Below are 13,872 nucleotides of genomic sequence, written 5' to 3'. Positions count from 1 at the left end.
AGTTTTAAAGTTCAGTTTCGATTTGACTTTTTTGGAAGGGCGAACGCTACTTTTTGTAGTAGTAGGTAGATGGTACAGAATACTGCTTTTAATTGTGGAACGGTGGGTTAATTTGTCTTACGCCTGACCTAGACGACTTGGCATAAGTACATTTTTTTAAAGAAATGAAGCTAAAACTTGCACTGTTGTGTATTTTTGCGTTCGGGGTGAGAAGTTCGCTTTGCGATACCCCGGCCAACTGCTCGTATGAAGATTTAGTAGGAACCTGGATCTTTCAGGTTTCGACAGGTGGTCAAGATAAAGCAATAAACTGTACCAACATGGGTAAGTGGTAAAAGTTCTTAAATAAGCAACGATCTTTGCAAAAATGGGCTTCCAAGCCAGTGTCTACCGTATGTACAGTACAGAATACTGTATGTGGAGTCTTTTCAATGACTTTATTTGTAGCTAATAATTGTTTATAAACAACTGCTCATGTCATTCCACTGTTATGAAACAAAATTATTTGATATTAGTACAGTAAGTAATTGTTTTGTGTATGTTTTTGGAAGAAAAATACAGATTTACCACTTATAATGAATAATATTGTAAGTAGCAGCGATCGAGGTAAAGAGGTTTGAATTGTGAGAGGAATAGGGTTGATTCTCATCAGAAGTGCTTACTGTATATATAATTCTGTATCTTTGCTTTAGGACCTGCTGTAAAAAGCGTTACTGTCCACCTCGAGAAGCTGGATGTTGCGTCAGATGATTTAGGAAACACAGGTTTCTTCACTTTGATTTACAACCAGGGGTTTGAGGTGGTTCTGTCGGACTATAAATGGTTTGCCTTTTTCAAGGTTGGTTTCATATGATTCTTCGATTTTGCCGTCCACACATGGTCTTTTATAGCTGTTTATAGCTGGATGGAACTAGAATACAACCTTATTAAGCTTAAATACTATTGAAGCATTTTGGTCAGCTTGACCCCATTTTGTCTATTCTTTTCAGACACTGCATCTGTAAGAGCTCCTATGCTTTCAAGCTCACATCCTCCTTTATTTCTTCTAATTGCATGGCAATGTGCAAGGAAACGCAGCTTAGGTATTATGCAAAGATAAGATCCTTCATATGCATGAGGCCCAGACCAGTAACTTCCTGTAAGAATAACATGCATCCTGCAACGTTTCATTTTACATTGGAGACCTACAGTACAACCAGAAATGTTAGAAGGTTTAAGTTGATCTTTGCTTCCTCTTCTAGCTGGAACAAGGAAGTGTATCTTGCTTGATGTGGATAATTTAATAATAACGTTTATTCCGCGTTGGATGCTGGGAACAGTCTGTCTTGCAGGCCTGTGCAATCAAAAGACAAGAAAAGCAGAAGTGCAGTGTAATACATAACGGATACTACACTATAAAGTACTGCTGGGCTATTACTCTGGCATTGCTAAGCACTTCAATCTCCTATAATCACCGATATTGAATCTAAATGCTGCAAAAACTTTTATAATAGGCTATTTAGTATATTCATGCAGTGTAAACACATTTTTTTACAATAAAGCCTTCTAAGCCCTTGCCAGCTGTGTACTTTTTGAAATTACATGTGACTCCTGGTTGTAAAGACGATGTGTACTGCAACTTGTGACTTACACAAGTGTTGGTGCGTCATCTTTAGTGTGACAAGCTGAAATGCAGTTTCCCAGCTAAAGTTAGGATAAATTAAGTTTTACTTTAACTACATAAGTAATACCTGTCAAAATAAATTATGCTAAGGCTGGCTTGTTGGTTTCTGGGGGGGGGGTTTAAATGCTACAAAAGATTTGGCTTTGTAGGATTAGCATTCTATTGTGATTAATTGTTCTCTACTGAACACAGTACAAGAAGGAGGGAGCAGAAGTAAAAAGCTATTGTGATCAGACTCTCCCAGGATGGGTACATGATGTCCTGGGACACAACTGGGCCTGTTTTGTAGGAAAAAAGGTGAAGTCCATTCCACCAAAATCCTCCATTAGCAATACACTTTCTCCCAAGCAAATGCTGTAAGTATCATACATTTCTTGTACATGTTATTTATATAGTTTTTAGCAAATTGCATCATGAGCAAACGGAAGCATCCCTGATATTATCTACAAACAAAATTAATTTGGTATTTTGTATTATTTATTATTACACTAGTTCAGATTTTAAAGTCCTAATTTTAATATTCTGTGTATTAGTTCCATGCTTAAATACATTTATGTTATTTTAACGTTTTGGGATATGTCCGTTTACAAAAACCTAAATTCATAAGAACAAATAAAAAGTAAAAATCCTAAGAGTACATGAAAAAGTCCAATTAAGCTTTTTGTTAAACAAATCCTCTCATTTTGTTTCTCTTTGGGGGGAAAAAAAGACTATTACAACAGCCCTACAAACAAAATCCAGACTATGTGAGAACTGTCAATGCCATTCAGACATCATGGACTGCAGCCATCTATAGTGAGCACGAAATGTTTACTATTCAAGAGCTGCTCAGAAGATCTGGGGGTCATGGCTCTCGTGTACCAAGGTACAATTTATTAATTAGATTAATTCGATATATCAGTAAACTTGTGCAATGATCTTACATTTGAACATGCAATGTAAAAAATATTTCTTTAGTTTTGTTATGGCTTTGAAAGTGCTATGGGCCACATGATGTCTTTTTTTACAGTGTTTTTTTTATTCTCAAGTCATTAGGACCATCTTGGTTTTAAGATGAATAATCAGACTTTTCTTTTTTTATATGTTAACTTGGTAATCAAGAAATCTGTAGCTCACTTACAGTATGTTCACATTTTTCAATTTGGTTTCCTTCAATGAGATTACTTTCTTTTATGCGCCACATGCAGAACCTACTCTTTTCTATAGACTGTTTAGTCTGAGGGTGATAGACATTATCAAAGGAAAACTCACATATTCATCTTTATCTCAGAAATACTCCAACTATTTTTCCTTTTCTGTAGACGCCTAAAACCAGCTCCAGTTAAAGAAGAAGTAGCCAAGCTCGCTGCCGGATTGCCTGAATCATGGGATTGGAGAAACGTTAATGGGGTCAATTATGTCAGCCCTGTCCGCAATCAAGGTAAGGATGCTGTCATTCCTGTGATCATCTTGACTGCAGCAAAATTACAGTTAAGTCATAATATCTTCGGTATTTTATTTGATAAAATAATGTGAGCCTTGGAAGAAATAGGCAATAAGACTGCTAAATAGCCAACCTGCAGCTCCTTTAGCAAATCAACTGTAATGTACATTTAGCTTATACTAAAAAATATAACCAATCTTGCAGTTTAAATTCATTCAGAAATTAGTGATTTAGTGACCTAGAAGTTCTATAACCTTTACATTAAATTATATATAGATCCTTTAAAAACCATTTACTGGGGCCTCCTGTATTGCTCATGTAAAGCCATAGTCTGAGTTTAACCATCCAGGAGTTGCAGGTTTTAGCCTGGTTCATGCCACCAACTGATGGATTCCTTGGAGAGTTTAGGGTGGGAATAGTCAGCCATGGCTCTCTTAAGTTTGCAAATAATTGTCAATACGGTGACCCTCTAGTAATCCCATTCTTAAAGAGTTCGAGTTTATTGTAGTTTTGGTTATGTCTTCCAGATTAGAAAGGGTAATCCAGCATTGTTTATACTGTATGGTCCATGACATGCTGCTTCTGTGTCTGTTCTTCCTGGTTTTCTTTGTACTGCTGTCATTGTGAGGTTTAGAAGTGCTGAAGTTATTGCAGTACAGTACATTCTTCCTCCATCTGAGGCAGCACTCCTGTGCAGTGATCTCCAATGAATTGGCGGTGATGTTGCATCTCTTTTTGTTGGTCTTGAGCACATCTTTGAAGTGCTTTCATGGCCCTCAACATTAGTTCTCTTTCATAAAGATTTAAAAGCACACAGATTCGACAGCAGCTCTTTGCTCTTGTTTCTCATGATGATGTTTCCTGTGATGGACAGCAAGATGATCTCCTTTTAATCCATGGTTGGACTTACCTCTTTTCTTGAAGATTGTCACGTGGGATTTCTTCATCACTCCAGATCCTCAACAAGTGGGTGTGGAGCTGTGAAGTGAGCTCTACACCTTCCATCTTGAAGACTTCAGATCAAAAGAATTTCAGACAACTTTTTTTTTATCTGCTGTATTTAGTGGCCTTCCTCCCCTCAGCAAAGATTTGGAAAATTCCAAGTTTATTTTTATTTTAATAATATTCTTATATTTTTTGCAGAATGGGATAGATGACATTCTCAATAGCAGTCCCAGTTGAGTATTTCTATGAAATGATCCTTTCCAAAGAATGTTAACAAACAGCTTCTCTCTCCTTAATCAAATCTCCCCCGATCTTAAGTTCTTAAGTTCTGAGTGCTCACATCATAGACCATTCTGTGGCACTGTCAAAGCTATGCGTAAAATTTTCAAGATGTTAGATTTCCTTCAGCTTGTCTTCCTGCTGTATGATCTTGTGAAATTTCCTTTGAACCTCAAAGATGCTGTCATTCTGCCAAGCAACAAAGGCCATGAACTCGAGGTTGATATACCTTTACATCTCCTACTCATTCTCAGCATACAATCCTGCCTGTTGTTTCCTGGAAGGAACCCAAGAGTCATTTTGCGGGTGCTTATAATGGAGGACTTGGGGGCACTTCATTTTCCAATTGCAGAGTTTGAGTCCCTTCCATTTCTGGTAGTTGAAGTTCTAAAGTATAATAATTTTCAAATTTGGGGTAAAATTCCTGGTTGATTTCATCAGTATAAAGAATTGGGGTATATGCACTAATGGCATTGGTGTATTAACCCCTCACTAGTTTGTGGTGGTGAATTATTAGACACTTGTTACTGATAAATTCAGTTGGTTTCAGTCCATTTTTAATAATGAAACCAAATCTGCTGGTATTCTTCCTGTTTGCCCTTACGAAGTTACAGCAACCTCCTTGTTACTTGAGCTTCTTCTTTCTAGCTCACCAAGCCTTACTCGGGGCAGCAGCATAAATGTAATGTCATCCTCCGACTATAATCACAGTGTTGTACTCTGGTGGATTCACTGTTCAACGTTCATTTTCTCACTTTGTGACTGCTTTCAACCGCTGCAAAGGTGATCCCACTCAACATAGTTATCCAGCCAGGTATTCTAGAGGTTGACTATATTTAGGAAACGTTGTATACAGTAACTCATTCCCCATCTGGGGTGAGGAGAGATCAGATATAATTACAGCTGCAGAAAAAACATTCCTGGTTCCCACCTTTTTCTCAGATTATAATTTTAAGCTTCCAAAAATTATACAAAGTCCTGCAATACATTGTTTGCATGATAGCATTTATAGTGGTGAAGCCATTGCAGACCAAATGTCACATGATACTTGACAGAATGGAGTCTTGATTCAATGGCAAGGAGCCCTGAACAATTGGAAGTCTCATTCTCTTGCTGCATGCATTCGCATTCGCAGCTGCTAAGATTTTGACATTTGACAATTTCTGTTTGAGAAATTGAAGATCCACGGTTGGGTGAATATCTTAGTTACGGAACGTTGTCCAGATGGGTCTGTGCATTATTCTTTTAGCCTAGATGGAGTTGTTGCTTGGTTGATCATTTGGCATTTCAAGATCTCATTGTATTTCACTATGTACTGTATTTCCACCTAGTTCCTGTTCACCACACCACAGTAGAGTGCAATAAAATGTCTTCTGTGAAAAGGCTAAGACATTATCAGTGACAACCACAAATCTCTTTTTCATCACTTCATCACTAACACATCCTCCAGTTGGAAAATTGATACCAGCTTCACCCTAAGCAGCCATGTCAATAATACATTTATTGTATTGTGAAAATGGGCAAGCAATAAACTGAAGCATGTTTGTTCTTTTTTTACATTCTTAAAGTATCCTAAAGCCTATTGATAGATACAGATGTTTCACATGTACAGTATATATTAGGTTATTGTTCTTTTCATTATTGAGACAAATTCTTCTGAACATGGCATTTGTGATTAAATTGGATTTAATTGTTCCTCTCTGGGATATGTTCTCTAAGTATTAAAAATGTTTAAATAGGACAAAATATTTTTTTTTTACATAAACCATAAATTACAGAGAAGAAAATTAATCATCTTTCCTAGGCCATAAGAAACAGTTGGAATTTAAAGATAAATGCTTATAGAAAACAAATCTGTCCCTGTTCAGCAAAGATACAAGTTGATTTTATTCTGTGTGGAAATTTAAATGACTGAATCACATCAGCTGTTACAAAGACATTCATTTTTTTAAATAATTCACTATCGTCGCACAGCTAATCCGAACAAGCTTGAAGATAAGTGTTTGGTAATCTCACTTCTGTGTAGAATCTGGAAGACAGTAAAAACATTTGTTTTATGTTTAGACATATCTAGCTCTTCAGGGAAAAACAGAAACCAATGATTTTAATCTGAATTAAGATGAATAAGCCTTCTTTCGTATTTTAGAAAAGGTATTAAAATGAGTTTGCAATGATGCAATATTAAAACAATATTACTGAAAAAAATATTGTACATTATCATAGGGATATCAAAACGCTGATGGCCTCTGTTGTCGAGATCTGTTTCTTATTGCTTACATACTTTTTTAATATAACTGCTGTTTGCCACCTAGTCTTGCTTGATAACTCTTATGCCATAGTCTAGCTGTGTAATTCAGGCACCTTTAATGACTGTAAGAGCTGCTTATGATGTTTCAGCACTGTGCTGCCTATTTTCAGTCAGTTCTTTCCTCGTTTGTCAATTTACAATGAAGCCTCCCTTTACACCTACGTGAGAGTACTTAAATTCAATTTTCTGTGGCTTGCTTTACCTGACCAGTGGGTCAAGTTTTAATGTCTGCTATGCAGTTTGGATACAACAGCAAGCTGGAAAGATGAAGCGAAATTAGAAAACTAAACACGATTACAGCGTTCGGTCTTCCTTTCTACAGCCTTGTTTATGAAGGATACAGGTGAAAAGTGATGTAGTGGAAGTAATGGAATTTTCAATTCAATTCAGCTTTATTGTCATTATACTGGTGCATAGTATAATGAAACGTGTTTCTCATTAGTCACTGAGGTGCAGTATATAAATAGGACAGAAGATAAGACAACAGACAGTAACACAACAACAACAACAGTAACGTGTAATAACATAACATAAATAATATGTAATCAAGTAATCAAAACTGTGCAAAATTCCACAAACAGAGAAAATATAACAGGAGAAAAACAGTGTAAGGTAATTCTTGGAACAGTGCAAAAATAGTATGGTGATTAATAAATATTACGACTGATACAGTTTTACTGAGCTATTGAAGGCACAGTACAATTTCGGCTTACATGTGTGTGAAGTGGTGTTGGCGTACAGTCCTTGTGGGTATAGGAAGACGTTAGGAGAGATCATAATATGATGGGAGGGAGTGGGGGCGTCACCAACTTGACGGCTCTGGGGAAGAAGCTATTTTGGAGGTTTGATACATGCAGTGTTGTCTCCTAAAGTTTAATCTTGATGACCACATTATGAAACTACAACTTATAAGGCGAATAACAGAAAAACAAGGTGTACATCTTATTTTCTGTAAAAACTGACCAACAAACAGTTGACAAGAAAAGAAAACATAACACGATTGTAACAAATATAATATTACAAGCAATTTTAAACTCTATTAGAAATTGTGTTGGAAATAAGATACTGTCTCTAATAACATCAAATACAGTGAATTCTAGTGAAGACACTGTTCTGTTATTTGATGTTTATAAAAATTCTTAAGGATTTGTATTTTTTAAGACCTACACTATAATGAACAACTAATTTTTGTTTTGTTTTTTCATAAAGAAACTTTGGATTTGTATATCATCTCAAAATTGGGAATTATATATCTTATTAAATGCAGCAGTATTCAAAATAGTACGGCATTTCATATAGAGTGTGATTATCAGAAATGTGAATCATAACACCTCTATCTAAATGCACACTTCATCATTTTCGATCTATGCCATTTAGATAAATCTGAAGCTATTTTATGTCAAAAGTAAGCCAATATGTACAGTATACTGTATGTATATGCTTTTAAAAGGGGGTAATTTACAGTGTGAGTTAAACAGTATTTATACTCTAAGACGAGCAATTGATCTCGATCTTAGATGTTTTTCCATTGTAAGACTTAAGTCCAGTGTTTTATTTGCTTACGTGCAACGGCCCAATCTTGTTACAGCTTTTAACTTACATAGCATCAAGCTAATATGAGTAAAGTCTTGCAATGCAAGCGCATGTCCATGATTAACTTTTCTTTTTTGCGTGAGCTTTCTAGAAATTCCTAGAAATCATTAGGCCTGGTTATTGATGCATGAGGCATAAATTCTTCCAATTGCTTATTGACACTTGCTTGAAAGCATCTGCATGATATATTGCAAGTGCCAGCTTACTGGTCTAGAGCTTAGAATGTGCTGTATTTTCACTTTCATTTTGTATACAGATATTTGCAATACCTCCTGGTTTTTTTATATGAAAGTCATCATCAAACATTTGATTCGTCAACTTCTGGGAGAACATCTGTGAATGAACCTTGAGGGTTTCTAAAATATAGGATAATGCAAGATATTAAACCTATTCAGCAAACTCGACAAAGAGTTATTCTTGCAAACTTAATAGATGAATACTCCATTTTTCCATGCTTTAGAAAGTGATCGGTTAAAAAATATTTACTCCGATCTTCATTAAGCTCTTGGTGTTTCTTCCAATAACCTAACATGTCAACAGAGGGCAATGTGGTTCCCTTTGCACAGAGTAGATGGAACTCTGTCTACTGGCAGTTCAAGTTGTCAGTTTCAGCAGCCAGCTGTGCTGTTGGCAGGGAAGGATCTCTGATAATTGCATATCTCTTCCCTTCTTCCTGAAAAGAACCCACTATTTACGTAAATAACAACCAATCGTGTGGGTAGTAGACCTGTACATTTTTGGGATCTCTGGTTCCAGTGAAAACCAGTGCCTATTCAGCAATACAAGATAATTCCAGCTTTTAACCACCTGATGCAGTAGTAGAGATGTTAGTTTTTTACTGATGCAGTTTGATAAGAGAGAGAGGTTGATGCATTTAAAAGTAGGAAAAGGCTACATTATATAATAACATTGCATTTTTCCACCAAGTCAGAGTTGTTTTTTCACAATTGTATGGCCTGTACAATGATAAACTAGTAGTAATCATTTGGTCATAAAATCTTATGATGTTATTCTCAAATGTTTAATAGTGAGATAATCATTTGGCACGTGGTTGGATGACCTGAAGACATTATGGTCCGAACCATTCAGAAAAACAATTTTGAGTCCATTGACAGGAAGTGTGTCTTTACCTCTAAACTCCTGTAATGTGAACCCTATGAAGATGCAATGGTTTCAAAATCCTGATCTTTCAGATATGTTTAGTAAGGACAGTTAGGGCTGTGCAAGGGCTTTATCTTTTTGACCTGTCAGAATTGGAAGGATCTTGAGGATCTTAGCTGGTAATAGAGAACTTAAACGAAGGTTAAAATTTCTAAATCTCCCCAAATGTGCATACAAAGACATAAGAATTGGAATGATGTGGCTTCACTGCTTAGGGTAGCATTAGAAATATTTAAACACTATTAGATTAAACAGATTTTGATTATTTTTTTTGTAGTACCTTTAGAAAAGTGATACTTCTCATTCCCAACAGGGAACAGATCTATTGACTTCATACAACTTGGAAGGTAAAAAAAACTCTTAAATATTTTGAATTGTCATCTGGAATACTCATTATCCATATTCTGGGAGCTAATCAGTAACAGTTTGCATTGTATTTTCAAAATCAATGCGGGATTAAAGAAAAAAGTATTGGCGTGTGTACTGTCCACTTGGCAGCTATAGTTAAGTAATTATGTGCTTTCTTTTAACAAGATGTTTTCTGCATGTGTAACCCAGTTGCTCAAGATACAGTAGGCTTACAGTTCTCACAGCAGGTAATATACTTGTCTTGTCAGAGTGTCAACACAGTCTGTCGTGTTGCAAATCAGTCTAACTGAGCAGTGCTAACTTGATATGAAGAAAAAAATAATGTACATTCTTATTTGAACACAAACCACATGGCATTGCTCAGCATGTGTTTAAAGAGACCTGTTTTATTTGCCTGCAATAATAAGGATAATGTTCACCTGTCTTATCGTCTACTGTTATTATTTTTCTACTTAAAATACATTTTCTGTTACATATTTTTGTCATTTAGAATATAATCAATTCTATTCAGTTGCATGCATCCTTCTGTCATGCGTTTTCTTGGAACGAATGCAGATTTGAAATAACTACTGTATAGTTGACTGTACAACATTATACTATATACAGTATAGTCTGACTGTTTCTGACTGTTTCTGCAATTTCTGGTTAATTGCTGATCATTGTGCTTTGTTCTTCCAGGATTTCAGTTTAGGATGAAGTCTTGAGCACATAAAGGAAATTTATTTATGCCCCCTGCTGAGCATTTGATGTTATCACAAGTGATTGTTTTCAGGGCTGGAGTGAGGTGGATTGAGAGCACCCCATCATGCACAATCACTGGTCTCCCATGGAGAAAAAACAGATTAAGGATAAAATGGGCTACAGGAACAGCATACTAACCAAGATCTGTTAATCCTGAGGTTTTGAAAACTCATAGACTTTATGTCCCTCAATGGCTGTGGTCACAAATCCTCGCTGAAGTAAATTAACATAACCCTAGATAACCAACCTGATGGGTTCATTCTAAAAGAAAAGGTCTTCACCACCAATCTGAGCTGCAAGTGAGTTTGATTTTTTTGTTGTGCCTTGTATATTTTTTTCAGCTTCGTGTGGAAGTTGTTACTCCTTCTCCTCGATGGGGATGCTGGAAGCCCGCATTCGCATCTTGACCAACAACACGCAGCAGCCTGTCCTCAGCCCACAGCAAGTGGTTTCCTGCAGCGAATATTCTCAAGGTAGGATTGCGAAATAGTGCAAAATTCCTGCGAATAAAGTTTCCGGATTCAAAATTCCAGCAAGCCCTTTAATGCATTGAATGAAAATACTTGGTTTTAAATGGCTCTCTGTTTCCCCCTTTTTCATAATTGTATATTTTATTCTTTGCTTGCAGTGCATTCTCTAAACCTTTGCTATTGTAAAACAGTATTTAAAATCATGAACTGATCTTTCAATTTAATCGGTTCTGGATAGCGGAGTGAGATCGTTTTCCCTGCCAACTCTCACTCATAAATTTACAAATGCAAGTGATTAGATCTATAAAGGAACAATGGTCACTGCAGTCTTACCTAGAAATGTATTTTATTCCATTCTGTACCTCGCAGTGTAGTAGCTTACTGTATGTGGAGTTTAAACACTTCTTCACTTTTCCCAGGTTATTAGTTCACCTTGTACAGCTGTCCATAGATTCAGGTAGCACATTTCCCAATAAATGAACAGAATTCTCCACATTCCTTTTTCAAACTAAATAAGAGTAATGCTGTTTAGTGCACATGCCTCAGAGCACACATGGTCTTACCATGCAATATTTGCTTTAAAAGTCTACAGTACCATGTGTATTGCACTTCAGTAAAAATAAGGGCTGTGTATCTGACTTTCAGTCTCACACTGTTTCCCACGTTCCTCAGCAGAGGAAACAGGATGGGGCAGAGGAGGGTTAGAATTTAGCTTTTATTTTAAGATGGTTAAACAACAGCTAATTTGGCTTAATAATATTGTCTTGATCATTACGTTTAATTTCTTCATTGATCCAATTTGAAATGTTTTCAAAACTGGAGGTTTAAATGTATAGTATATATTTATACACAGTATACTGTATATTGAGTAAGCATTGAGTCTCGTTTAGACTACATTAAGCCTCTCGGATGTTTTCAGTTATTTCTTTCCTGATCCCTCACTTGCATCTAAAACTCTGTTTAAATGCCAGGAAAATGTTATGAGCATCTTAATATCTGGATGAGTCCCAATTCTATGTGTTTTATATTTTTGTGATCAGAATGATTACTCAACAAACTGGTGTCAGCAGTCTGAGCAATTTGTTCTCCTATTTATCTTCTTTGACCTGATCAGAAGTGCTACAGGGATTGTCTAATCACTAAAACATCTTGTGCCAGGCTGTGGTGTCAGTGCAGTAGAAGAGATCAATGTTCTAGCAGTTTTGTTACTGTTAACCAGTTAAAAGCAGATAAAGTAAAAGCAAAGTAATTTTTTGCTAGCATAATAACAAGGTTATAATATATATACACACACTCTAACCTAGTTGTGACCTGTGTCCAATATACAATATGTATAGACTTTTTGGTGACTTGCTTGACTTTCCAACAATTAATTAATGTTAAAAGGAATATTTAAACACCTGAAGAAGGCTCCACGGCCGAAACGTTGTGTTTTCTCTCTTCTTTTTTTCATCATGGAATAAACCTATTACTTGTTCCTTTGCATCATTTTGTCATTTTTTTCTGTTTTAGTGCTCCATTTTTGTTTTTAATATCTTTTTTTTGAACATTCACCTTTTATCTTTCATTTACTGATGGAGGACTGCAAATCTGTAATCGGCTTTTTTGGATTATTTGGCTTTCTGTTGTTCCTGCTGTTTTTATTGCCAGTAACTACTGTAATTTCATCTTTGCAGGATGTGATGGAGGATTCCCTTATCTTATTGCTGGAAAGTATATTCAAGACTTTGGAGTGGTGGAGGAGAGCTGCTTTCCTTACATTGGCAGAGATTCACCATGCACTTTGAAGGACAGCTGCTTCCGGTACTACGCCTCCGAATACCATTATGTAGGTGGCTTCTATGGGGCATGCAATGAGGCCGAGATGAGACTTGAACTGGTCAGGAATGGCCCAATGGGAGTAGCCTTTGAAGTGTACCCAGATTTCATGAATTACAAAGGAGGTATTTATCACCACACTGGTCTGATGGACGAATTTAACCCATTTGAGCTCACAAACCACGCTGTACTGCTGGTAGGCTACGGAAGTGACCCCAAAACAGGCGAGAAGTATTGGATTGTGAAAAACAGCTGGGGAACAGGATGGGGGGAGGACGGCTACTTCAGGATCCGCCGAGGAACAGATGAGTGTGCTATAGAAAGTATAGCTGTGGCCGCCACTCCCATTGCAAAGTTATAGATTCCATTGGTCAAGTGAAGCTCCTTTGTTTGTGGCTGATGCTGTCAACATTCCTGTTAGGATCTACAGTGTACAGGACTGCATTGATAAACAAAATTACAGTTTTGAGGTTTGGCTTTAATCAGCAATTATTGACCAGCCATATTGGCAGTAATCTAATTGCAAACAAGGAGACATACAGTAACAATGACACCGTAGCCTATTGCTAAAAGGAGAATTTTGCAAGTATTTGTGCTTTTTTACTTATTTTGGTTTTATTTTTTATCATTCACATAAATTGTTAATGATTTACTGAACGGTGAAATCCTGGAATACCTGCTTGCCAAAAGTGTCTGTTTTTGCATGTGGTTTCTTTTATTATACTGTATCTTTTATCACAGAGCAGTTGTTTTTGCAGAATTGGAAAGCACCTTCAATTGGTTGTTTACTTATTTACAAATTGCACTGGAAAAAAAATGGCATTTTATCTGATTCATTTTTAAAGGGAAGATGGCATGATTGTGTCTTCATTTTGTTATTGTAAACAGTAGGTCTAGCTTCCCTTGAATTTTCAAATTTCAGGGAAAAGTCTTTTTTTAAACCTAAGCTGTAAATCGGAACTGCATGATACAGAAACAATGTGGTTAAAGGAATTTGCAGTGTTACTTAATCAAATGAATTTTCTGTGATTTTTAATTGTCAATCAAGTGTTTTATGTTTTACTAAGTAAACATGCTTTGTGAAATAAATGTGTGTGTGTGT

At 36.3% G+C, this 13,872-nt stretch overlaps 1 protein-coding gene across 1 annotated transcript; it reads left to right on the top strand.

The window, feature by feature from the left end:
* On the top strand, window positions 1-13,859 carry ctsc (cathepsin C). The gene is made up of 7 exons (XM_088639220.1): window positions 1-324; window positions 693-838; window positions 1,856-2,019; window positions 2,373-2,528; window positions 2,965-3,083; window positions 10,824-10,955; window positions 12,629-13,859. Exons 1-7 carry the CDS (start codon window positions 165-167, stop codon window positions 13,129-13,131), a joined length of 1,380 nt encoding a protein of 459 aa, XP_088495346.1. The 5' UTR covers window positions 1-164; the 3' UTR covers window positions 13,132-13,859.
* Window positions 13,860-13,872: the final 13 nt, after the last annotated feature.

The sequence above is a fragment of the Lepisosteus platostomus genome, chromosome 7 (genome assembly GCF_059453375.1).
Source record: "Lepisosteus platostomus isolate fLepPlt1 chromosome 7, fLepPlt1.hap1, whole genome shotgun sequence".
NCBI classification, from domain to species: Eukaryota; Metazoa; Chordata; class Actinopteri; order Semionotiformes; family Lepisosteidae; genus Lepisosteus; species Lepisosteus platostomus.
Note: the sequence above shows the minus strand (reverse complement) of the source record. Positions and strands in the feature narration are given on the sequence as shown.

Bases quoted from the DNA above. Each gene is read 5' to 3' on its own strand.
- ctsc (XM_088639220.1), top strand. From the start codon at position 165: ATGAAGCTAAAACTTGCACTGTTGTGTATTTTTGCGTTCGGGGTGAGA. The intron at 325-692 runs GTAAGTGGTAAA...TCTTTGCTTTAG, and splicing joins AATAAACTGTACCAACATGG to GACCTGCTGTAAAAAGCGTT. The intron at 10,956-12,628 runs GTAGGATTGCGA...TCATCTTTGCAG, and splicing joins CTGCAGCGAATATTCTCAAG to GATGTGATGGAGGATTCCCT.